The following is a 25,102-nucleotide window of genomic DNA, read 5'->3' as shown; positions in this document are numbered from 1 at the left end:
CGCGCACGCCTCCACAGCCATCTCCGGCGCGCCCGGCGCTGCACCACACACTCATATACTAAACGACAACTATCATACTTCATCTATACTTCTATATATATATCTATACTAATATAATAAAGCGTAAACACACACTACTTCGTGGAGTAGAATGTCAGCAATCACAGCATATTTTTGAATAACTCTTTCTTTATAAAATGCCCTACACTTACGACACGCTTTAGGCTAAATATTTTCACCCTATAAACTTGGGGATAAATAAATTGGAAAAAATCATCATGTGGGAAAGGGACCACGAACTACAAGCTGCCAACATCAAGGAAGCATTTAGAAAAAGAAATCCATTTTTCCTATTAATCAGCTAAAAATCCAATTGCTCTTATAGTTTTTCTTGTTTGCCTCTTGATTATGCCTCAGGAACCTCACTAAACAACATCTTAATAATTTTATAAACGCGAAAGTTTTGATGGATGGATGATTTTTAGAATTTGTAGGCTCAACGGCTGAACGGATTTCGATGAAATTTGGTATAGATGTAGAGCAGCGATTCTCAACTTTTTTTTATGCGCCACATATTTAACGATTTCGAAATTTAGCGGCACGCAAATAAAAGAAAAGATTTTGCAATACAGATTTAGAACGCAAATATTTGAAAATTTTGCAAATATTTGTAATCTGATCTGCTAGTCAATGGGTCCCTTGACTTGGGTATGCCTAATTAATATTCAAGTTGTGCAACATAATATTGTATGTAAAAATTTAATTTAATTTGCATGATAACAATACATTGAAACATTACTAACCTGATGACTTCATTTGTTTTTCCAATGCTGTCCGTTTGCGTAAAGATAAAACAATGTTATAACAATTTAATAAAATGTAAACAAATGTATTAAATACGTCTCATTATGAAAGTAAAGAAAGTATGTGTACAATAAGCTGTATGGCTTATTTTTAATTCATCCTTTTACTTTTAATTTCAAAGTACTATGTTCACATTGAAATAAAATGTCATAAATAATACGAGTTCCATTCTAAACATATTAACATACAAAGTCATTCTTAGATGTTTGTTTGAAAGATACAATTATAATAAGTGTTGTCATTGTTACTTGCAAAGGAATGCATACATCCATACCAGCAAAGTGTGTTTATACGAAAGATAAGCCTCAAGTGCAACATGGAATCAAAAAGATAAAAAAAATAATGGATACCCCATTTTAATAATCTGCATGGTTTAAATTAATAAAGTACGAATAAATTAAAAAAAATAATCAAATGAATGTTATGCCAATATTAGGATGGAAGAATGTTTTTTATGTAGGACTTGAAAAGAAACTATACAACTAAAATTCTGCTAATTGGAAAAGTTCAACATTCTAAGAACTTAGGAATCGTATTATTGTGTTAATAAGTGAAAATATTGATTTATGTAGCATGTATGTAACAGAATGTAATGATAGACTGCAATTTAAATACATTAGGATATCCCTATGCTATCGATTACATCGGCGGCCATTACAAGATTCATTGAACTGTATCAAATGACTTAGAATACAATAAAAAATAAACAACTAGTGGCCTTAAGAATTGCACTTTTCAATAGAAACTACTATTCCACAAAATTAACATGATATAATAAGATTTCATTTCTTGTATTTTGCCTTGTACTTTTTAGAAAGTGTATTTTGTTGAACATGAAATTTTAAATGTGACAAAAAAAAAACGTATTACTACGATACTTAACATTGTCAGTATGTAAGTGAACATTTTTTTCTTACGTATGCACTCGACGAAATTCATAGTTCTGACAGTACGTATGGCAGGCTCGATGTCTAGCGTGAGTGCGGGCGGCGCGGGCGGCGGCTCCAGCGACGAGCAGAGACCCGCAGCCGTCTCTTGGGCGCGAGTCGACAGGATGCTACCCACCTGGAAACAAACTATTACTGTTAAAACATTCACTGTTGACTGGACTGGCCTCACTTTGATGGCCAGTTGGGCAATAGCACTCAATACAGGGATTGACAATCAGCTGGCATAGTGTGAACGGTAACTGGCGACAGTACGTCCATACAATCTGTGACAGGCCGGCAACTATCAATATGTACTGGCCAAGTGTAAACCGCGCATAATAAACAATAGAATAGGCATGAATACTTTTAACCCTTTAAGACAGAAGATAACAATCCAAATTAAAATACCCTAAACCATAGTAACTGTTCTTAATGGTCAGTTTGTTTTTTATTTTTGTATCTTCCACAGATAAAGAACCTTATAAGCAATACAAACTTCATCTATACATATAATAAAATTTGAGTGTCTGTTTGTAATGTAATATTAAAAGAAAAATTCCAGAATTCGGGAAGATAATGTCATAAATATATCTGCTGTCTGTCTGTCTGTCCGCAAGCCGCGTTTGTTCCAGGTAATCTCCGAAATGGCTGGGCCGATTTCGGTCGGACTTTCACTGGAGGGTAGCTGACATGCATAGGCATATTATAGGCAACTTTTTTAAAATTCCGCGCTGTCAAAATGGCGTAACAGGTGGTCCAAATTTGCGCTAACGAAGCTTGCGAGTGATAGCTCTTTATAAAGTCATAAGTAGATATTGTAGTATTAAAGTTATACATATTTACTTGTGTACATTTCTTATCTGATTATGATAGTATCTTATCAGTCACACCCTAGTTATTATGTTATTATTTTTAAGTATTGATTGTAGCATAATCTATACAACAAATAATTTATAGATGTCTAATCATATTTTAACTTTATTTTTAAATATGTGTAATAAATGAATATATTTAGTGTTGAATTATTCTTGTGGTATTTAAAATATGATACATGGCAAATTATTGGACAATCAGATCACTTGCATTTGTTATAAGCTACAAATTGCTCACATTAAATATATAATTGTCATTAAAACATAGTTTTCTTTAAAGTAAGACAGTAAATGATCCAACAACCAATCAGTAATGGCTTCTGAATAGTTGAACTTCATTTTAAAGCCTATATCATATTGTTTAAATACTTTAACCTAGTTATTTAGTCAACAAACCTGTAAGAAAGCAGCATGATCTGATTCCTTCAGAGCCTCTATGGAAAAATGCAATAATGCAGTGGCTTCACGTAACTTCTGTGCAGCATGGGAAGTGAGTGAGCGCATATTTGCAATGGCCTGTGAACGGGTATTCCGAGCTGCTCTGACCAGCTCATCTCTGCGACGGTCTATTGCACGTGTAACTTCTGCACAGGCCTGATCTATTTGTCTTTCTAATTCTTCACATGATTCCTGTAAAATTTGGTGTGAATATTTAATTTTACAATATGTAAATACTATTTAAAAATGTCATGGGCTAGATACTTGCATTAATTTTATCTCCCGATCCTTTGACTAGTTGAATATATTCAGTCATTGCTTTTGCTTGTTCTGAAAGCTGCTGGAGTGATTGTGATAATTCAGTCTGTAAAATAATAATAAATAACATGTACCATAAGACCCATAGAGAATCTGTTGTTTATATATTATTGTTAGATTCAACTTTAGTACCATGTTAAAGTTACCTTATGAGCTCTAGCTGCACTAGAAAGCTGCTGTGTTTCATGGGCGGAGTGTCGCTCAGCCAGGCAGCGTTGGCAAATTGGCACTAAACATGTGTTACAGTACAGAACTGGTGGCGATCCATGATCTGAGCAAGTGGTTCCCAGGGCGCGCAACTCATGCTGAGCGAGGGGACCGCGAGTAGGGTGCCAGGCGTCACGACAACCAGCACAATATCTCACTGAACATTGTTCACATCGAACCACGGCCGCTCGCCTTTCACCTTCACACATCTGACAGGCTTCTTCGGCAGGCGGCGCTCCTACTATACCACCGAATCGCTCTACGATAGTACGCATTACTCGAAACGGTGGTAGCCCTTCGGCTCCATTGTCGTCCAAAAAAACTTGTTTGTTACATTGGGGACACACGAGGCTAAAAGCTGCGGATGAATATACTGCGGCAGCCGGTGTTCCCGCAAAACTATTAGGTCTTGATCCACAAACAACACCACTATCGGTTTCGCTCGAAACAGATGCCTTATCTGCCTCCTGATAGTCTGTTGCAGTACCCGAGGCATTGTCTGTCTCAGGTAAATGACTTTGTAGGCCAACTGCACAGACCCGACACAACGCGTGCCCACAAGGCAGTAATACTGGTTCTTTGTAGAATTCTTTACAAACAAAACATCTTAATTCTTCTTCCATTTTGTGTCCATTCCGATCTAATAAAGTATTATTTCACAATCACTGACTAATAATATCACCGTTATTAATATCGTAGTAGATTTCAACCGTAACATTTAATTGGTTCTAACATACAAATCAAAACATTTCTTAAAACAATTCGTAGTTTAAGTTTTGATTAGAGGCAAATAAAATAAAAAAAAACTAATAAGACAAATACAATTCTCTTGACAAATTGTGCTCGACTGAGTGAATGAATGAATGAAAATAACCATGAGCAAGGTGAATGATCCGAGGTGCTTTATAGAGATTTTAGAGCAAAGAACGAGCTGTATAAGAATGTCACGTTGCCATAAAACTGAAATATTGTTGTTGTTGTTGTTGTGTTTGGCGTCTGTATGTGACCTAAATTCCTTTAGTTTTTATGTTTTCAACTCTCAATGAGTCTATCTAGTATTTTAGAGTATTAAAACTTAATTGTAATGTGTAATCATTTATTTCGATAAATTGGTTATTTTAATTTTGTTGCTGGCAAACATTGGTAAATAAGATGAATGACGTTTTTTATTTACAAAATAAGAGATAATCTTTTATCAAAAGAAATAATCCGTTGGGTGATATTTAGGAAGAGTATCTAATTAAGAAGAATAAAAATTATTGCAATAAAATTACCATGGAGTCCGTATTGTCTTCCGATGATAGTTGCGATTCGGAGATGAAAACGATGAAAAATCTTTTAACAGGTAAATATGTTTAACAAAAAATTATTCATGTTCTTCTGTTTGAAATACAATTATAGATATGGAATAGTTTATAAAACTGAAACGAAACAGAATAAAATTATACGAATAATTTCCCGTAAACAAATATTCGATCTGAGAGGTATAAGGAAATTTAATTCATGCCCGCCTTTCAAGATATAACTCGTAGCATTGAAGTACTTTTTCTGTCTAAATTACTTTTTAAATTGACCACAGATCTTTTTTTGTATTCCCATATGCTGTGTTTCAGAATTTGATTTAAATGAAGAAAACCTCAGTAAAGATGAGATGAGAGATCTTATTAAGGCTTTAAAAAATTCTAAAACAACAGTCAAGGAAGAGGAGTTACAGAGGCAAAAGGTAGTATGTCAATGCATGAATACAAAAAGTTATCAGACATTTAGGGATGGTTAATAACTTATTGCACTTAGATATTAATGAGTTCATTTAAATTCTTATTCTAATTTACCAGAAAAGGTAAAAAATATAACCATTAGTCTACAACTCAATCATCCAGTCATATCACTACTTGTAAAGACTAGATTTAGAAAATAAAAAATACAGTAATATAATAGATAACTTCTTATTATATACTAGTTTTCGCCCGCATGTCTGTCCATGGAATTATGCATCTATGCATCCATCTAAACTTTATCATTTGTAATATTAGTATGATTGTTCATAAGTGGTTATCTCTTTTACTGCTAATAAGTTGTCCTGAGGTTTAGTTGTAATAATGATCAATTACTTTTATATTTTAACATCTGCATTGCAGTCTGAGGATAGCCAATGTAATGCTTCACCAAAAATAAAAATGAAGAGAAAGTTCCTTAATGTAAGAGATAGGAGAATGCCTTGGAGTATATTGCCAAGCACATTAACTGCAGCAGAGAAAGCTCACACACTTGCAGTCTACATTAAACTGATGTCAATTAATAATTATCGGCAAGCAAGACAATCAGTTAATTTTGCGGCATGGCCTCCACCACTACAAATAGTTGAAGAAGCCACAAGAATTCAACCTGTAAGATCCACTAGAAGTGGCCGTTCAGTGCCTCAGTATTGTGGTTTCGATGATGACTCCTCAGATTTAGATATCATTGTAACAAAAAGTAAAAAACGAAAAGTATCAAATAGTGATAATGCAAGTGATGGTTTGTACTCAAACAAAGTTGTCAGTTTGAAACGGAAGACCAAGGAGGATAACACAAGGCCAGTGAAAGAGCCTAAAATTGCCAATGATGCAAATAAACTAGAATTGATAAACAATTGTAATGTAAAATAAGCTTTTATACATTTCAAGACTGATTTTTAATTTAATTAGCTTTGAATCTTGTGTACGACAGTTTTAACACTAGCACTATAGGTACACATATACATAGCAGTCAAATTAAGTTATTTGATTTAGCCATAAGATGGCGCTTTTGTTGTACTAATTATGCATGCGGATAATTGAAGTGTTTTGATGGTGATATTTAGTTTAATATTTTGATTTTCTGATGATAAAAGTCATTTTTTTTACAATTATAATACATGTTACATAAAGTTACTATATGAAAAAAATATTTTGTTTCTTTTTTTTATATTATAATATTAGCTAGCTTTTTAATATAGATTGAGGTTATGTATTAAATATGTATTAAAGAAGACATTAAGGCCATGATTCTCAACCACTGTGATGCACTTTTGTGTGCCGCAAAATTTTGAAATCGTTAAACATGTGCTGCAACAAAAAAAAGGTTGAGAATCACTGCATTAATGCATTAAGAAAGAATGAGGAGGGTAAACACATAAAAAAAGTGTTCAAGCTTTGCGGTTTTAGATGACAAATTGTCAAAAACATTGTATATTTTATTAGATAATAGTTCTTAATGATTAAGTTCCTTCTTAGTTTTATTGCTGGCGTTTGTCTAGTAAGAATTATATTAAGAAACACTATGTGCACAACTGTAAACAAAGAAAAATGTTAAGTCATCATTTTTAGTATTATGGTTTGTTAAATATTTTTGCATTTATAATAAAGCTAATTAAATAGCAACAGTAGGATTTGATAATTTGCCGAAAATTATTTCAAGGGGCTTTGCAAATCCAGTCTTGTATACCAGGCAATACTGCTGTTTAGATGTTTTTTCTGCTCCAAAAAGCCTAATATGCTCCTTTTTATAAAAAAAAAAACGATGATGTCTAGAAAAGATGATGCTGGCCGTTTCGTCTAAAAGAATCTAACTTGCACGTAAGGTTATTATTGGTAAGAAATATTGTTTAATATAAAAAAAAAATAATTTTAATGAACACCATAAATAAAATGATTGTATACATTTTATTTTAGTAGAAATGTGTGTGCTGTAATCCAACAAGAAATGTAGATTTTATGTGCTCGGAAACCTACAAATATACTTTGTAATTAAATATATTTCTAATACAACTGTTTTAAAGTTCATTCAAGAAAATTAACTCCCTTCGTAGTAATAGGTAACACATTCGGTTAGACATTTTGTAATAAGTGACCAAAGATGGATTTCTTCAGCTAGTTGTCAAGGTTGTTCATCAATCGGATAAGTAATGAGTGTTATTTGTAGGTATTCATTTATTAATTAATAAAATATATTAATATAACATACTTATCATCGAATAATTGGAACTTAATATTTTTCTATGTCACGTATCACTTAAGAGTAAAATATAGTGTCAACCAAACTTAATGACGGCTCGCAATTTCGCACGAGATACTTTATAGTAAGACTTGCTAACACCCGTAGCGGATCTAACTAGCATCGTTCCATGAAGTCATGCTTTCGCAGTAGACTATGAGCCGCGATACAGTTTGAATCTTGTAACACAACGATTAGCGATGATGTGTTGGTCCTCTGTTGTTTATAACGTTTCTAATGAGACCCGGCGAAGCCTGTTTTAAGTCGTACGCCCAACCTATTTTAGCGAATAGATTGAGAAGACTTGTAGTAATATTATTAACGTATGCAAGTTCTGATGCTTTGTAGTCCCACGGGAATGTGTGATGATAGTTGTGCCAACCTTCACCCATCGCTACGGCGGATACCCCCCAATTTTCAGCTGGGCTTATATGTCTATAATCAAAAATAAAAGAATGAAAACTCACAAAGAGATTACTTATTATGCCACTATCTTATTACATTAGAGTTCGTACTTCAGTACTTATTTCGTAACATACTGTAAATTGGTCTCAAGATAGTCAAGTTACCTGTCGTATGGTTTATTTCCCCAAATGTGTGCGAAACTATTGACAGACCAAGTAAAGTTGAGGCTTAGAGCATATCTCAATACAGGCTGCGATAGAATAGCATTGGTCCATGTTTCATCCCAACCGTACACAGGTATCAATGTAGGAAGAAAAAAGCAGAAGAAAAATTTGAATACGTCAAAGTACCTGGAACAAAGATTTGAATGTAGGATTCATATAGAATAACAGTTAAGGATAATGTCTCGTTAGTAAGTTCACCGTCTTCTCGGTCATGCAACGTATTTATTTTTACATCACAGTACCCTATTGCGGAAATTAGGTAGTGAGCGATCATTCAACACCAAGGGGTCTACTTATCGTTTGCCACTTTATGATGGAAAAAGTTAACGATATAATAGACTAGCTATCGCCCGCGACTCTGTCCGCATCGAATTATAAAAAACAAAAATGAGTAGCCTATGCATTCTTCCAGATTATCCTCTATATTTATACCTAATTTCATCGAGATCCGTTCAGCCGTTTAGGCTACAAACTTTAACAAACATCCATCCATCCATATAAACTTTCGCATTTATAATATTAGTATGAAGTATGATATTCACAATCTTGTTCATTACAGTGAGAATTTACTTACTTGGTATGGAATTGTATGAGGGGATCATTAGCTATATCTCTCATGTCTATCTTCCTTCCTTCTCTGATGACGGCTGGATGTTTCTTCATCATCAGCCATCCGACGTGAGAGAAGAAGAAACCGCGACGAGCGTCGTGCGGGTCAGCTGACGTCTCGGAGAACTTATGATGGATCCGATGGTCACGTACCCAGTTATAAATACTGTTCTGTTAATCAAAAATCACTATTTTAAAGATAAAATGTGCTGCTCTAAAATCGGATATCTAACCGCGTAATTTTCATAGTACTTAGATTTCAGCATCCTTCGGTAAGAGGCGTCTTGAAAGCGTAATAAACTATGTATTTTAGTTGCAGTTAATGTAATCTAGAAACAGTTAGCGCTTGTAAGACTTGCTTATGATTCTTGTTTAAAATTTTTGTTGCGATACTAAAAACTGGCTATACAATTACTAAATATTGTTGTAAGTGAAACCTATTTGGTGTTTTGCAGTGTAAGACTGGCCGTATTTAAATAATGACATAAGTTAATTTAATTTGAGTTGTTCGAATGTAGAGAAAAAGAACATGTCTAGAATCGTATAAAAATAATATCTTGTTTTTATACACCGTTGTATTGATATTAGTTTATATGAGAATAAATAACAATCTTTATTTATTTAATCATTTTTGTGTGCTGGCTAAACCAAATTCCTATCAAATATTCGCTGTATAGGAACAGATAAGGCGTAGTTCCGCCGAGGATGCTTAAGATAATAGTATCGGAGTAAGGATCTTTATTGTCAGTCATTGTATCGAAATAACTATTTAAATACCTGACCAGCAACGGAATAACAGATGACTAGAATGATTTGCAGCGGAAAAGTGGCTTTGTACGATCTGTGCGTCCAATAGCGATGGACGCCGGCAGTCACACCGAATCCTGCCACTTGACCCATAATGTAACCTGAAAGTAAATAGTTACATGACTTATGTTTTGCTTTAGTGACATAAATGCAATATGGATGAATTTAAAATAAGGATCAAGTTATGTATATCGTACCAAATAGAAATGTTTGCCATTTTGGTATATTGCCTATAATAATAGAATAAGCTATTGATAATACTGTAATCAAATGGAAGATTACAATAGGTATAGCGCTTGTCCAACGAATTGCTGTTACAAAGCCCATTTTCTTTTCCCATTCACGTAATGGGAACAAATATTCTGGTTCCTTAGGACGCGTTTCTTCGTACACACTGGATATCTTAACAGAACAATCATCTTGTCCGTTGTAATTGCTGTAGATTTTACTAATTGTCTTCAAACAATCTTTCACCTTCGTAATCGTTGCGAATGCCATTTTCTGTAAAGAAATTTAAGTGTGATCATATACAGTACGTTAATTCTGCGATAAAAGTACATAAAATAAAAAAAAAGAAATAACACAATTTTTCTATCGACATTTCGTCGCTCTAAAATAACGGCGCAGAAAGCTCTTTGATTTCAGAGTTATACAATTAAACGTTACTAAACTTAAAGATATGGGTTGTGACGTTTCGTATATTAATTTCAATACACGTGAGATTTGTCACGTGTATGCCCCGTTCACGTGTTATCGGGACACGTTATGAACATCCATTTATAATTCCGTCAGACTTAACAATATCGGAAGGGTTATCAATCAATAGACAAAATAAGTTGTTTCATGCGTAGCTGTTTTATGAGGCTATAATTAGACTTTAAACAATGGTTACATGTTTTCAAACGTATCCTGTTTTATTAAAACTGACAGTATAAGTAAAAAGTCTGTATTTCAGAGAGCTAGGCAAGAAAGTACGACAATTATTTGATATACTCTTATTTCATTACTCAACTAATCGATAACGAAATAAGTGTAGTTAGAAGAAAAGTGGTATTCAACGCGAATGAGAATTTATACGAAATCATCTAACCAATTTCACTTTTCCAACACTAGTCAAACATCCATCTATTACAATGTATATAATTGTATTTTTTTAATTCAATGTGTATTTTTATAGACTCCTTTACCACAATTTAACTGTGGGAATTGTATTCAGCCGAGGAAAATATTACTAAGATTTCTAACATAGCAGTTGAGGAATCTTGAGATTAAATTTTGTTTAGCATTTTAACTTAGCTTGCTTTATTGTGCTGTAAGAATTTACAATATCGCGACGTCAAATATTCATGATTAATAATTAACTGCTGGTTAATAAATTGTTTTGTGACGCTTGTTCTTTACAATATATCATCAATTTTCCGTGGAATTGTATTCCTTTAGAATAATATACGTAGGAAAAGTGCGTGTTAAACTGACTTTGTAACTAAATTCTTATAGCGAAGCACTACACAGATACTAAAACATTTTTACCATCATTTTTGTTTAAATAAATTATGAAAGGCTAAAGAAATGTTGTACGAGGACTACGGTTAAAGATAAGTCAAAGGTAAACTAAATACAATATTTGCTGTATTTTTTGCGGCCTGTTTCGAAAAAAGTAACTTGTGATATATTTTATTGTAAGCCATGCGAACTAAAAAGATGTGTACAATTCTGAATTTACAATAAATTAGAATTTGTATGTTTTCCTTTTCAGATGTTCTCCAAAGTATGTTTTCTAAACATTATTGTGTGCATTATTTTAACCGGGGTTATAGAAGCGAGATGTCCTTTATCTGTATTAAATGCTTTTCCTTTAATATTGGAGTACGCAGTGTGGCGTGGTTGGAGTCAAGCTCTCTTGTACACATCTCAATTGGAACCAAGTATGTTATCTACTTATAATGTTTCACTAATTGTGTTACCATTTTAACTAATAAAACATCCAGTTGTAACCGTTAGGGAGAGTTATTCATCGAAGAATATGATAAATATATAGAAATTAATTACGTACCCGCAATCATATGAAGGTTTATCACTGAAATTGTCACACAGAATTATTCTTCACTTTTCTCACTTGACAATAGGGACAGTCAATCTTAATGTTCCTTTGAATTAAACTAAACTAAACTGTGAATTTCATGGAATTGATTACTATCACGTTCAGTTGATATACGTGTCTGTGATGCTTTCGCGACACCAACCACGCATTCATTTGGTCACGTACTGTCTCATAACGAATCAATTTAGCAAATAACTTATCATAATAATTAATTTAATCTCGATTTTAATGTGACTTAATCGAATATGTAATAAAAAACGCTGTGTCTAGATCGATATTTTCGGCGATTTCACTTTTATACCGCATGCATATTTGCTTTTATGATTCGAGACTAGGTGTTGATCCTAGATTAACGATCGATTTGACATTACTTGTCTCGGTTTACTTTGTAAATGTTAGTTTCGAGGTTGCTGTATGTCAACAAAACAAACAAATTGTTACTATTCATAAATAATATAGCTTGCACAATCTTAAACTCTCTGATATTCGCTAGCCTTATCACCTGCTATAATATAGTCATATTAAGTTTATTATTTTGAAGTTAATTATTAGGGGTCATTGTAAGAAAGTTAGGGAATTTACGAGTATGGCAAAAAAACATTAATTAGTAAAAAATCGGTGGTAATTTAACCTTGCTTGCTGGTTACTGATTACTTAATTTAATTAATGACGCATCGTCATATACGTTATTAGCACGTAAAATAAATGATCGTTGGGAACAATGTGGTTAATACAAAATAATTGGAATACTGTTTTAACACCTATAACACTGTTTTTTTGACGCTTCATACGCAATTCCTTAAGTTATTTCATCCAAGACCACAATTCCAAGTATATTTACCACAATTCCTTGTATATTAATTTGTGAAGGTTGTGACTGGGCTGCAGTTCGGCTAGTTAAATGTTTGGGACTAAATGGAATAGCGACGGCAGTTGATGTTACAAAGAAACCTAATGTTACATCTAAATTGGGAGTTGCGGTTATTTTACCAACATTTCAACACAATGAAACTAACAGCTTTGATATTAATATTAAAAAGGTAATTTCATATGCGTAGATGCTTATATTTGTCTTGAATGTCTTTGATTTAAGAAAATGTGAGATAAAACGTTATTTGTTTACAGTTACATGATACTGGAATGAATGAAGCTTGGTTTGATTGGTTGATCACGGCTCGAACGCACAATGATTACGAGCATGTTCACAATATACTCAACGAGACTGCCTTACGATTCGATGCAAATATCGTTGTTGCATATCCCATATACAAACAGAGATTTGGAAATAAAAATATTGGATTATGCGATAATAGTTTTAGATATAAAATGGATGAAAACGGATCCACCAATAAATCAAAAACTTCATACAACAAACGTAATGGAAGTAAATATTCGGATTATACGAAAAATCGTTACGGAAATGTCCGCCAGAGGTTTACAAGATTTAAGGATTTGAAACGAAATACTACATATAAAAGCGGTAATAGATATTTACCTTTACTCGCTTCAGGATCCGTATATTATAATTATTCAAGATATTTTTATACAGTTAATATAAGTAATTTATTCTCTAACATAACTGGTGGGATTGATTTGAATTTAAAAAAGACAAATAATTACCAAATATTTTATCTTGTGCAATATTTTAAAGTGCGTATAAACGGATCTTTATATGGAAGTCCTTTAGGTATGTTAACCTCATTGTATTTAAAACACATTGTTTTTAAAAATGCTTTAACTAAAACAATGATATGGTTAATTTATCAGATAGGGGTAAATTTAATTCATCCGAATCTATTGTTGACCGACTTCCCAAAAGAAGGAGGTACTCGATTCGTCTGTATGTTTTCTAAAATTTCTTTTTATGTGTGTTATAACTCCGCCGCTAGTAACCGATTTTGATAATTACTTTTTTTTTATCTGAAAGGTAGTGCTTGCCGGTAGGTCCCATTTTTTTGTTTGATTTTTTATACAGTTATGTTACAAAAACATTTTCCTTTACTCTATATTTTTATAAGGTTTCCATCCACAATGAGAAAACATACTGTCTACGTATTCTTTTGTGCTGTGTTTTGTTATCAAATACAGAAACCGCTAGGAGTGTGATTTTTCGTGCGAAGGTGTTACATTACTGCATTGATGTAATTGAATTTGTATTTATTGAAGAAAAACATTCTTGATGATCTTAAAAAACGAGTAGCTAATAACAATGTTGTATTAATTAGTTAATTACTTAATTTTTTTAAGTCATTATTAGCAACAAAGAAGAAGATATTGAGAAAGAATTTCGGACATGATGATGTGTTTTTGATGAGAGTATCCACAGTGAAATCCCGCGGTTATTTATTTAATAAACTATTTAATGTTACAGGAATATGGGACAGAAATCTTTCAATGTCATTAGTAAAACCGCCGCACCCCGTCGAAGCTCGTAACTTCGTAGGCGAACATTTCAGAATTGGTTCGTGTAATTCTTCTGAAGAAGGTGTTGAAGCAAAAGACATAGACACGAGTTTATTTAACGATGTCCTTTATTTTCTAACCGATCGACTTAATGCGACGTGAGTTTTATTAGTTTTTGAAATCACAGCACAAGTAAATGGACATATAATTAAATTGTCGCTTTAACCTCCATAACATTTACAGGTCTTATATGCAATACTACAGTAAATTAGGATTTCAAACGTATGAAGGTACTTGGACTGGTCTACTGGGAGCTTTAATGGACAACTCTATAGACATAGCGCTAGACCCTGTGACGTCACACGGTTCCCGAAATCAGAATATGGATTTTATCTTCCCTCTAGCGGAAACAATGTGAAGCATAATTATTTACCTATATTGTCTTTCAAAATGATTTTTAATTTTACTCGCATTTATTTAATAGATGCATATTTTTCATTCAAAATAGTATGATATGCTTGAGGTATGTCATACTATTTTGTATGTAAGATCATATGTGATACAAAATTACAGGTTTAATATTTACATTCGTGAACAAGAAACTACATCAGTGCGGGACATATTCTTGGCGCCGTTTAATCCTATCTTACTGGGATGTGTGTTCGCGATTGGTATTGTATCAACAATTGTAATTTACGTCATCAGCAAATTGGCGCCTTCCGTGACTAACTGCAGGTCGATGGGATTTACAGAGGCATTAATTTGGTCCACTGGAATATTGTGTCAACAAGGTCTGTGTTGTTGAGTTTGTGTAACAAAATGACGTCATTAGCAGAATTTCGACATGATAGGGTTGCATATTATTTATCTGAAATAGCTTTGTATGCATTGTACAGTTTAATCATTATTGTTATATCTTCACAGGTGGTTCTTCGACTCCATCAAATCCCGCAGCAAGCATATTGCTGATAGTCTGTCTCCTATTTGCGTTGGTCACGTATAATTCATATGCAGCTTTTATAACTTCAGTGTTATCTGTGAGAGTTGCCAGTGTTGATACAGTGTCAGCTGTACTCCAGTCATCTGACCTGAAAATTGGTTATATTCGAAATGGTCCGGATCAAATGTATTTGATGGTAAGTGGATTTAGTAATTAAATAATGTCACGTCCACTGCAGTATGCCTATTTATCTTATTTAAGAAATATGCATCATATACCACTTTCCTCCGTACTCTCTTATCCATAATTAAGTTATAACTCCATAGTATAAGTATTAAAGCTGTGTAGTGTTAAAGATTGGACAGATGCTCTTGAAGTGGTAATCTTCTGAAAATAATCTTCATTCTGTTAAAGTCTACAAAAGACGTTCAGCTGAACGCATTCTACATACGCGGCTATTCTGAAGCTGAAAATCTTGTGTCGTCTGCAGAAGAAGGATTGTTCCGTGCAGCAAAGCAAGATTATGCGTTTTTCTCTGAACAAAGAGCAGCACGAAAAACGTTAAGGTATGGTTTTTCACTTGGAGGTTATATTCAATTTCTGATGTTTATTTGAACTGAACTTTTCTGTAGTGTTTTGTATAAGTAATGCGACGGATGCTATTATTTTTCGTTGCTGTATATTTCATATAAAACGATATCAGTATGACGTAAGACATCGCGTACATCAAATTGCAAAATACAAGGCTACGTGATCTAAATTCCAAATATACATACAAAGAGATTCAGTTGTTGGTCCATATTTATCGAGATAACGGTATTGACCGATGATCTGCTAATGTATCGCATCCATTTCGAAATCTAGACCGTATTTTAAATTTTCTGAAAATGAGCATTGTTAGCAAATTATAGAAATGAGATTGCAGCAGATTTTGAGATTCATTCCATTTGGTTAAGTACCTAAAATCTATGATCTGTCACTATACTCTTACCAAACCATTTGTTGTAAGATGTAATCATAAAGAAACTATCGCTGTCCTTGAATATCTATAAAATCCAGATAACATATGGCAAATTTAAGGTGATAGCTTAAACTTTATAGTTACATTACCTATCCTGTAATTTGTAATCTTCGACTAAAATATCGAGGGTTTAAAGTCTTTTATTCTTCAGTTTCTCTTTTAAATGCAACAGAGATTACCCTCAAATACCCTGCACTTACCATGTTAGTAATTGTTTTTTTAAAAATACGAGTATTGCTACAGATCGCTGAGTCAGGCACGCGGACGGTGTTCGTTACGTGAATTGGCAGTACCTTCAACGCGAGCTCAGTTGGCATTCCCACTATCAAAAGGTTCGCCGTACGCACGGCCTATATTAGTCAGGTAGGTTGTCTGAAATAACGCATAGAGATATAGCCGCTATAGGCAGTTTGTATCTAAAACAGATTTCCGTTGTAGCATCTGGGGCGCATATCTTTATATTCTCTTTTCCTATACATATACGCAAACATGATATTTGGATACGGGTAGTTAATGTTATGTGTATTGTGTCAGATTGCTGCAGCTGCGCGGTGCGGGAGTGATGGCGCGGCTGCAGACAGCTTTGGTGCCCGCCATGCCGACGTGCGAGCCGCCACCGCGCTTCGCCTCCCCCCGCGCCGCTGATGTCCGATCTGCTCTGCTTGTTTTTCTCTTTGGAGTTTTTGCTTCTATAATAATTGGTTAGTACGACTAACAGAAGTGATAAGTAAGTGCCCAATTTCTGTAAATTTTATATAAAAAAGAAAATTTGACTAATTACAAAACTAAATATTTTTCTTATCATTTTTAGGAATCGGAGAATACTGTTGGTACAAACGCTGTCAACTAAAGAAGTATGTAATTGGATACTTTAAGCGCGCTGAAAATATTTTCAAATAGTTAAGTTGTTGTAAACCATGACAAGGTTAGTGCTTTAGTTTTAGCTGTTAGGGTGGCATTTTGACAAAGAAATAGGCAATTTTGCACTGATGTGTAGGTTTATGTTGTTTGTGTATTGTAGTTGTAAATAATACATATAAGATTTTTCGAATGAAAAATATTGACATTAATAAATTATTAATTTTATTATTTAATTTGCAAAATCTTGTCTTAAATAGTGATCTTCAGGTAAGCGTTGTTGCTTTGTCGCCTCTTGAAGGCAGAGTTTTAATGGTTTCTTAGTTTTGATAGTCTCGGCCAGCGCCGCATGTACTGTTGTTGACTCCATTGTGCGTAAGTCCTTGGCTAGACGAAGTGCGGCCCATACTCGAATAAATGCAGTCGAACAACCTGCATCTAAAAATGAAAAATGAAAGCTGGAACATTTCATGTTTAAACGACATGAATTGCAATTCTAATATTCTTACACTAAACTTAAAATGCTGGAAAATAAATGTTCAGAATATTAAATATCACAACAAACATAAATCTCGTGTTTCAATATTTGAATTCGAATTAATACAGTTTACTTTAAACATGTATTCAAGCAAAGACAGACCAACATTATTTATGAATACAGTGGAATATATTATAGTCATAAAACTGTTTATTTTATCTGAATTATTAATATGCTATTATAGGTTTTAATTTGATTTGTGTCAATTTAGGCACAAAAATGTTTGTATGCTCGATGAAAGTGGTTTCGATCCAGATATACGACATAATTGTATCAACAATATGAATACTTAATATATTTACAATCAAATATTTATCTTAACGATAACCACAAAAACACGATTGCACAATCTTGTTTGTACTTTATTTTTTTATTTATTTTGACTTGACCGCGGCGATGGTATTTTTGTTCGTTTTATTGTATCGTGTGTCGTGTTCAATGTATTTGTAAGCTACTGGGTTTCGGTAATATCATATTCAAATCGTTCTTCAATGCGTTTTAGGCGTACCCTCAGTCAGATTTATTTTGTTTAATTGAATCCTTAGACGCTAAAATTAGTAGACAAACACTTACCATATGAACCATATTCTCCAGATTTATAATCACGAGGAATAAGATAATGGTAATGTGGCCAAAAAGATCTATTGAGGAAGAATACCGAGTTTGAGTCTGATGGGTACCTGTAAATATTTACTGATTAACATATTGTTGGTATACTTTTCATCTTACTAATATTAAAAATCCAAAAGTTTAGATGAATGTTTGTTAGAGTTTGTAGCCTAAACGGCTGAACGGATCTCGATGAAATTTGGTATAGATGTAGAGGATAGTCTGGAAGAACACATAGGCTACTCACTTTTTTTTAATTCCACGCGAACAGAGTCGCGGGCGAAAGCTAGTCTTTTTATATTTTAACTCCACGTGGAAGATGGACTAAGAGACAAATCATTGTCGCTTCTTGATTTTAGACATTGAATATTAACATGCTAAAATAAGGTTATTAAAACAGTTACAATATATGATCATACAAATTAGCATACTGCATTATCATATTAATATTTACTAATCGAATTCGTACATGTTCACATTTTTATTATTCATATAAAATAACTAGTTATATCTATTTCATACGGAATGGAAGGGAAGCGTTGTTTTGGTTATACACCGTTATAGTAAAATTCATAGATTAGTATAGTATTAAGCCAGCCACACACCTTTAGTTTTAACTGCAAATTCTTTTGTTTTTCACACGACATGAACGAACACTCTGACGATTCTTCAGATTAAACCAAAAATGTGTAGCCGGCTTTAGTTGAATCTAACTTATAACTATTATGTTACAAGGAATTATTAACTTATCGTTTTGTTCGAGACCCCAGATGCAGAATCCGCTTTCGATGAGCCAAGACGCGTGCAATACTAATGCATAACGCAGAAATCCAATCACGAATACCGCGCTCATAACAGAATCGTCCCAATACTCTAGCGGTGCGTTCAGAGGCAGTAGCAGGAATAAAACTGCGTACAGCAACCAGTAGAAACTGAAAATTTGTAGTTAGGTGTATATTTATTATTCCTTAGCTGATAAATTTTAGAACTATCTTCAGAAAAACTTTAAACACAGCGTGTGTTTTAGTGTTCTGCTATTTAAAAAGCAACTATAACACTATGTACTAAGGTTCAAGATTGTTCGCGGTTAATACCCAGCGGCTACCAAAAGGTTAACAGCGGGTTAAGCTGATTGTTAAAAATTTGATCAGTCTTACTTCTTTTGAAACATCACTATAGAATCATTTTCTATGTCGGACATATCAATCTGTTCTTTAAGTTTTTCTTGATAAGGGCTAAGTTTCTTTAAGCGTGTCAGCATGTGAGCATAAAGGAATCCCTTTTTGTGATCGTATGGGTCTACATCTGTCCCGAAGAGAGCGTGATGCAGTCTGTGGTACTGCACCCAGCTGTATATTGATCCCTGAAAATAATTTTGATGTGATATAAAAATACTACTTATAAAAAATATAACTATTTACATGCCAAAGTCAATGTTGATGATAGAATTTTAAAAGCTTTTTATTATCTTTTTTGTATTATTTTCATTTTATTATTTTTGTTAAAAATAAACTACTAATTTCTACCGAGATAAATGTAAAAACAGTTGGTAGTTTTTAAGTGAAAAAAATAAAGTGAGATTTGAGGGTGGTCGGCATATAACTTGTACGTGGACCGCCAACCGAACTGTGCGCACCCATTGTTTGTGAAAAGTGTGTTTTATTTAGCTGCACCGCCGCCATCCCTTATAGTTAAAGTAGTGCTTTTGCTAAGTGTAAATAATGAAATGAATGTAAATTAATCTACAAGGAGACATTACCTAAATGGAGTAAATAACTTTGATACTATCTATTTTGAAGAAAAGCGAATAACAAACTTTTACATACAAAAAAGTACTTCCGATCATCAATACTACGACTAATACCACTATTAAATACTATTGCAAATAGTTTTATATCTTACTAATATTATTAATCTATTAGTAAGTAACCTTACTAATAATATTAAAGTTTGTAGCTTGAACGGCTGAACGGATCACGATGAAATTTATCATAGATGTAGAGTATAATCTGGAAGAACACATAGGCTACTCACTTTTATTTTTTTAAATTCCACGCGGCCGTAATCGCTGGCCAAAGCTAGTATAGCAATAATTTTTAAAATCTCATTTGAAATATACCTGTCCAACTAACGTGTGTAGAAGCATGAGGACAAATCTTAATTCTTTAGTGGCAGTGTAGGTGCGGTGTGCCCACAGCCGGTGTGCGCCTGTGTTCACTGCAAGCGTTGCGAGCGAGGTCAGTGTTACCACTGAAACATGCATATTAATTAGTTGGAGTCGTGATCATTCACTACATGCATTCTTTAAAATAAATTGTTTCGGATTTTGAAAGAAAATTTAGGCTTTAGGCCCTTCGTACACAAGGCGATGTAAATTTGAAACCTGACGATTTATGTTGCTAAACGATTTACGCAATACAATAGTATAGAGGTTCGAACAGACACGCGTCCACATTATTATCATCGCCAATGCCAGTCGCTCCCAGTCTGTTACTCAAGATCGTTGTTAAAGAAGTCGCTTCGTCAAGACGGCGGAGTAAATTCATACAGTTGATAAGTAGTCGGTATGCCTGTATTTACCTGAATGAGTCGTGTGGATAATTCAATATTGGGTGAACGGCGCGATAAGCTAAGCGATACTCGTGACGCAAAGTTAGTTTCGAAGATTTACGTCACCTTGTATACTACATTTACATTAAAAAATTAAAAAAGAACTCAGTGATCACTTACATAATAACACAGTCATCCATTTGACTTCAAAAAATAGTAGCCAGATTCCGTATATAGATAGAAGGTGTATATGTATGAAGAACAGTACTGCGGGCCAATCAGCCTCTCGGCTTTTGCTCAACTTTGACAGCTCACTCTTTGAACCATTCTTTGACGTTTCACCGTTTACCTCCGTCATCTCTGTAAAGGCGGGAAAAATATTTAATACTAAAAAATTCTTTATCTACAATAGATCGTATATTTTCGTTTTTGATAAAAAATGTGCATGTTAAAAATCTTTTAGATGTTATAATCTGGCTACTATACTACTTGATAGAGCAGAGTTCACTTAACTCTGACTTAACTTCATTTAACTGAAATCTGTTAAGATTGCCAACGAGGTAACATACCGTAACATTATTCAAATACTAAAATGCATCTATATCTATACAAAATGTATATTTTATAATCGAAATTATAACCTTAAAGTTGCCTTAAGCAGCCTTTTAAACAATTCATAATTTTCTTCAAAAATAACGTTGACTTACTGTATAACGAAATTTCTACAATGAAATGTTTTAGGTTAAATCGTTTATTAGATTACGCAATTGTAAATCTAACAGTTCTAAAAGCCCTTAGATTGCTTAATTCTAGAATGCTATATGTAAATAAAATTCTAAAGGTTAGTATAACCGCAAATATTTTTATGCGAATTATAAAGGTAAATAAATATAAACTTTACCTTGGACATTTATAAGATTTAAAAAACAAGAATACTATCGTCACTTATATTACTGGCTTTATACAACAACAACGCTTAAGGAACTTGGCAACATTCCTATGTTTACAGAATATTATTTTGAACAACAAATTAATACACTACCAATCACAAGTATTTAAAAAACGAATACTTAATAAACAATAAATTTCGACACTAGCCCAATCCGCTGAGGGAGAGCCATAAACAAGAAATAGAATAGAATAAACAATAAATGCGTTGGCTCATTGCCTGAATCAGCAACTGTATGACGCGGTACTTTACTGAGTAGAATACAATGTAACTACATTGTCAGCTCTCAAATTACTTAGAATCGCATGTCGACTTGTCATGCAGAACTTTGTTACCTAGAAATTACTTATTCCGCAATTGTATGAAATTAATGAGCTCAATGGAAAGATTTAAAAAAAGCCATGATTTGTCATTTTTTAAGGTAATATTTATTAACAATTAAACGTTTGTGATAGTTTTGTTGATGCTATCTTCGGAACCTTATCGTATGTTTATTTTCAGTTTATACTAGCTTTTGATCGCGACTCCGTTCACGTGAATTAAAAAAAATACTTAGCCTAATGTATTCTTTCTGAATTTCATCTCTCTGCTCGATTTTGCCAACATCATAACAAATAACAGAGCGTCCTACAGATCTATAAAAATATAAAATAAAACCGCGTTTTTAATGTCTAAGTACGTCTAAGTACACTTAGTGAGTGCACAACCTAACACTAAGTTTAGTGTTAGGTCGTTTGTGTTAAGTCGTGCATATTTGAGTTAATTTATAGAAACAATACGAAAATTAAACATCACAATTAACATATCCCAATGTTGGGTTAAGGATCAGGGAATGCTATTGTGTGCTAATGTAACATTTCTGTTGTTTGACTTTATTATGCACTTAAATTGTGTGTAATTTTTGAATTTGTGTCCGGAATAACGCAATGAAATGGATTCAAAACAGTTGTAATCAACTTTGATATAGAAATCCACCAGATTCAACACAACTACGCATAATCGATCGACCAATCGTCGTCTGCTTGTACTCATACCTTAATAGTTAAATTAACAAACCTACTCTAACTTAGTAGTGACTAGGTTTTAGTCAAGTCTCACTGGTATTGTGCGTATTGGTTGAAAATAAATTCCTTCCTTTTATATCTAGATTTAGCCTGTAGTGCAGAAAGGGATCACAATAGGTGCATGTATGATTTGCCTCGACGTGTTTGTTTGGTTAATTATTTTCGCTATCTCCGTGTACCCAGACATCTTCAATGTTTTACATTTCCTTTAGATATTTAGTAAATATATGGATTTCCTAGCATATTTGTCTAGCATAATGTATTTCACACATTAACGGGCGATTTTAGGAGTTATATATATTGAATACAATGACGGCTTACATATATTTCCGTTAACATTGATAACCGGTGGAACGATGTTGGTAATTCGGCGGTTAACACATACCTAAGGTAATTTTATGCTCTGATGATTGCTTTCATTAACACACGGCGGTAAAACACTCGGCGAAGAAAATAAATAAACAACATTTATTTTGCCCTTTACATGTGCTCGTGGTGACACGGACTATGTATACGAAATAAGAATATTTTTATGTTAAAGTAATTGTTATGTGTAGGCATTCTTATTTGCGAGTTTCCAGTCTAAATGGTTTACGGCAGTGATTCCCAAAGTTGACCAGGTGTACCCCCTGGGGTTCATTGGATACCCGGCGGGGATGCACGATCATCCGCTATTGCGAATGTCTATGGGCAGCGGTCGCTTCGCCATTTTGGCGGATTTGGGTGGCCGCTTGCTCATTTGCCTTACGATATAAAAAAAAGATGCAAATGTGGGTCCACGAAAATCTTAGGTGTGCCTGCGTGTGAACCACCAACATGTAATTTAAAACTTTGTATTGTGTACGAGGATAAAAGTTTGGGAACTCCAGGTTTACAGTAAAGAAATAATTTATATCATTCTAGTGAGTTTCGGTTAATTAATTTAAATATGGTAAATGTTTAGTAAAACATTTCGCGTATATTCCAAATACGTTCTCTAGTATGCTAAGAAAAATGTTTATTAGTTTCAACTGTATTATTGCTAATAGGGGATATGCATGTATTTTTTTTCTTTTTTTAAACGATTCTACTTGTTATAAAATAACCAGAAAAGAAAATTAACGCGAAAATATTTAACCAATGAGCTAAAACTAATAAAATGAAATTACGACCATTTTCGAGCGACTATAACGCGACCAGAGTTGACATGCGACAATTGACGTCAATCGTCTTATTCCATTCATAATATACGCTCAGATGTCACTTCGACGTAAAAAACAACAAAGTATCTCAAGGTCAAAAAGTCAAAAATCGATTCATTTTTATCATTCCTGGTACAAATAAGTGGTAATTAATAATTCCATTCATTAAATTTTATTTTAAAGTTGGTTTTGATATCGTGTTTACAGTAAAATACTTCAAGAGTGTATTTCTATATAAAGTAACGTAAATTAACTGTATATTGACAACACAGCGACGCCATGTTAGATAAGCCACTTGCTTCGACCAATGGTGCGCGTTATAGAACTTAGCGAGGGAATTTAAAAAAGACACTTTTTAATGATTAAATTTTGCCACTAAATCACATTATATTTAAAAAAAAATGCAGGAATGTTTTTGTAGTTATAAAGTATACTTAAAAAAAGTTTGGTACAAGTTGGCGTCATATGCATATTGCCTATTAGAATAAATAAGCAGGCAAAGAACCTGTGAAAGAATTATGATAAAGTAATATAAAACATACACTCACCTGTTTGAAGTAGCAGGGACTTCTGCTTCCCTCGTCGGCCATACAACGACTGTTTGTATCAAGGTATTGATAAAGGTACCTTTTTAATAAACATGTGGGTGATAGTTCGAATTCCAATACATAAAGTATTATCGACGGCATTGTCCGGTTCATTAAAACGTTCTGAATTTGGACATTTCCATATGTAAATGATAAATATAAAATTACTGCACTAGTCTTTTAATAAGTTGATATTTAATACAAATAGATGGTACAGTTATCAAATAAAATTTTATTAGTTAAATGCTTTTGTTTGCGCAGTACATATATCGAACGGTTTTACTTGGTTATACTTTCAAGGTCTGGTTCTCGAATAGTTACGATAGAGTAGTTTTACTTGATTTTATATAATCTAAATAAATCAATAATATAACTAGGCCTCTTTGTTACTTTTTCTACGGGCTTTCTAATTTTCTAGTTTTATTGTACATTATTGTACTTGTTTGTATTTGATATTTTTCTATATTAATATTTTCGTTGGCGGCACTGATATTCCGCGTGATACCACCGCAGCAAAAGCCCTCGCTTCACCTTTATTGTTTCTGATAATCTTACCGAAAATTGTTAAATACTATCGCAGCGCCTGTGAAAAAACTTACTGTTACATTTGTCTT

At 33.4% G+C, this 25,102-nt stretch overlaps 5 protein-coding genes across 6 annotated transcripts in view; 2 read left to right on the top strand and 3 right to left on the bottom strand.

Moving 5' to 3' along the window:
• LOC106106415 (E3 ubiquitin-protein ligase TRIM9) overlaps positions 1 to 4,488 on the bottom strand; it is a 7,541-nt gene extending 3,053 nt beyond the window's left edge. Inside the window, exons 1-5 of the mRNA XM_013286994.1 lie at positions 3,568 to 4,488; positions 3,372 to 3,467; positions 3,062 to 3,295; positions 1,782 to 1,929; positions 4 to 38 (exon numbers count right to left, since the gene is read on the bottom strand). Coding sequence (XP_013142448.1) covers positions 4 to 38; positions 1,782 to 1,929; positions 3,062 to 3,295; positions 3,372 to 3,467; positions 3,568 to 4,251 — 1,197 coding nt within the window. The 5' untranslated portion in view covers positions 4,252 to 4,488. The remainder of the gene's footprint in view (positions 1 to 3; positions 39 to 1,781; positions 1,930 to 3,061; positions 3,296 to 3,371; positions 3,468 to 3,567) is intronic.
• Positions 4,489 to 4,750: 262 nt separating this feature from the next.
• Positions 4,751 to 6,536, top strand: LOC106106496. The gene is made up of 3 exons (XM_013287077.1): positions 4,751 to 4,973; positions 5,242 to 5,351; positions 5,767 to 6,536. Exons 1-3 carry the CDS (start codon positions 4,904 to 4,906, stop codon positions 6,274 to 6,276), a joined length of 690 nt encoding a protein of 229 aa, XP_013142531.1. The 5' UTR covers positions 4,751 to 4,903; the 3' UTR covers positions 6,277 to 6,536.
• A 1,095-nt stretch (positions 6,537 to 7,631) lies between these two features.
• On the bottom strand, positions 7,632 to 11,955 carry LOC106106740 (acyl-CoA Delta(11) desaturase). The gene is made up of 6 exons (XM_013287385.1): positions 11,741 to 11,955; positions 9,885 to 10,188; positions 9,658 to 9,788; positions 8,846 to 9,051; positions 8,212 to 8,397; positions 7,632 to 8,077 (listed from the first exon to the last, which is right to left on the bottom strand). Exons 2-6 carry the CDS (start codon positions 10,183 to 10,185, stop codon positions 7,837 to 7,839), a joined length of 1,065 nt encoding a protein of 354 aa, XP_013142839.1. The 5' UTR covers positions 10,186 to 10,188; positions 11,741 to 11,955; the 3' UTR covers positions 7,632 to 7,836.
• Positions 10,813 to 16,519, top strand: LOC106106414. The gene is made up of 10 exons (XM_013286993.1): positions 10,813 to 11,293; positions 11,444 to 11,612; positions 12,659 to 12,828; positions 12,914 to 13,475; positions 14,160 to 14,349; positions 14,435 to 14,605; positions 14,765 to 14,982; positions 15,116 to 15,327; positions 15,546 to 15,697; positions 16,396 to 16,519. Exons 2-10 carry the CDS (start codon positions 11,444 to 11,446, stop codon positions 16,517 to 16,519), a joined length of 1,968 nt encoding a protein of 655 aa, XP_013142447.1. The 5' UTR covers positions 10,813 to 11,293.
• A 698-nt stretch (positions 16,520 to 17,217) lies between these two features.
• Positions 17,218 to 24,521, bottom strand: LOC106106741 (acyl-CoA Delta(11) desaturase). 2 transcript variants are annotated; one of them, XM_013287388.1, is made up of 7 exons: positions 24,450 to 24,521; positions 20,888 to 21,067; positions 20,277 to 20,407; positions 19,315 to 19,520; positions 18,904 to 19,089; positions 18,122 to 18,228; positions 17,218 to 17,448 (listed from the first exon to the last, which is right to left on the bottom strand). In XM_013287388.1, exons 2-7 carry the CDS (start codon positions 21,063 to 21,065, stop codon positions 17,243 to 17,245), a joined length of 1,014 nt encoding a protein of 337 aa, XP_013142842.1. In that variant the 5' UTR covers positions 21,066 to 21,067; positions 24,450 to 24,521; the 3' UTR covers positions 17,218 to 17,242. The 2 variants fall into 2 exon arrangements, with proteins under 2 accessions (XP_013142842.1, XP_013142841.1); XM_013287387.1 differs by lacking the exon at positions 24,450 to 24,521 and adding an exon at positions 21,609 to 21,896.
• Positions 24,522 to 25,102: the final 581 nt, after the last annotated feature.

Source organism: Papilio polytes, unplaced genomic scaffold (assembly GCF_000836215.1).
Source record: "Papilio polytes unplaced genomic scaffold, Ppol_1.0 DF822178.1, whole genome shotgun sequence".
NCBI classification, from domain to species: domain Eukaryota; kingdom Metazoa; phylum Arthropoda; class Insecta; order Lepidoptera; family Papilionidae; genus Papilio; species Papilio polytes.
The sequence above is the reverse complement of the archived record's forward strand: the minus strand, read 5'-3'. Positions and strand labels throughout refer to the sequence as shown.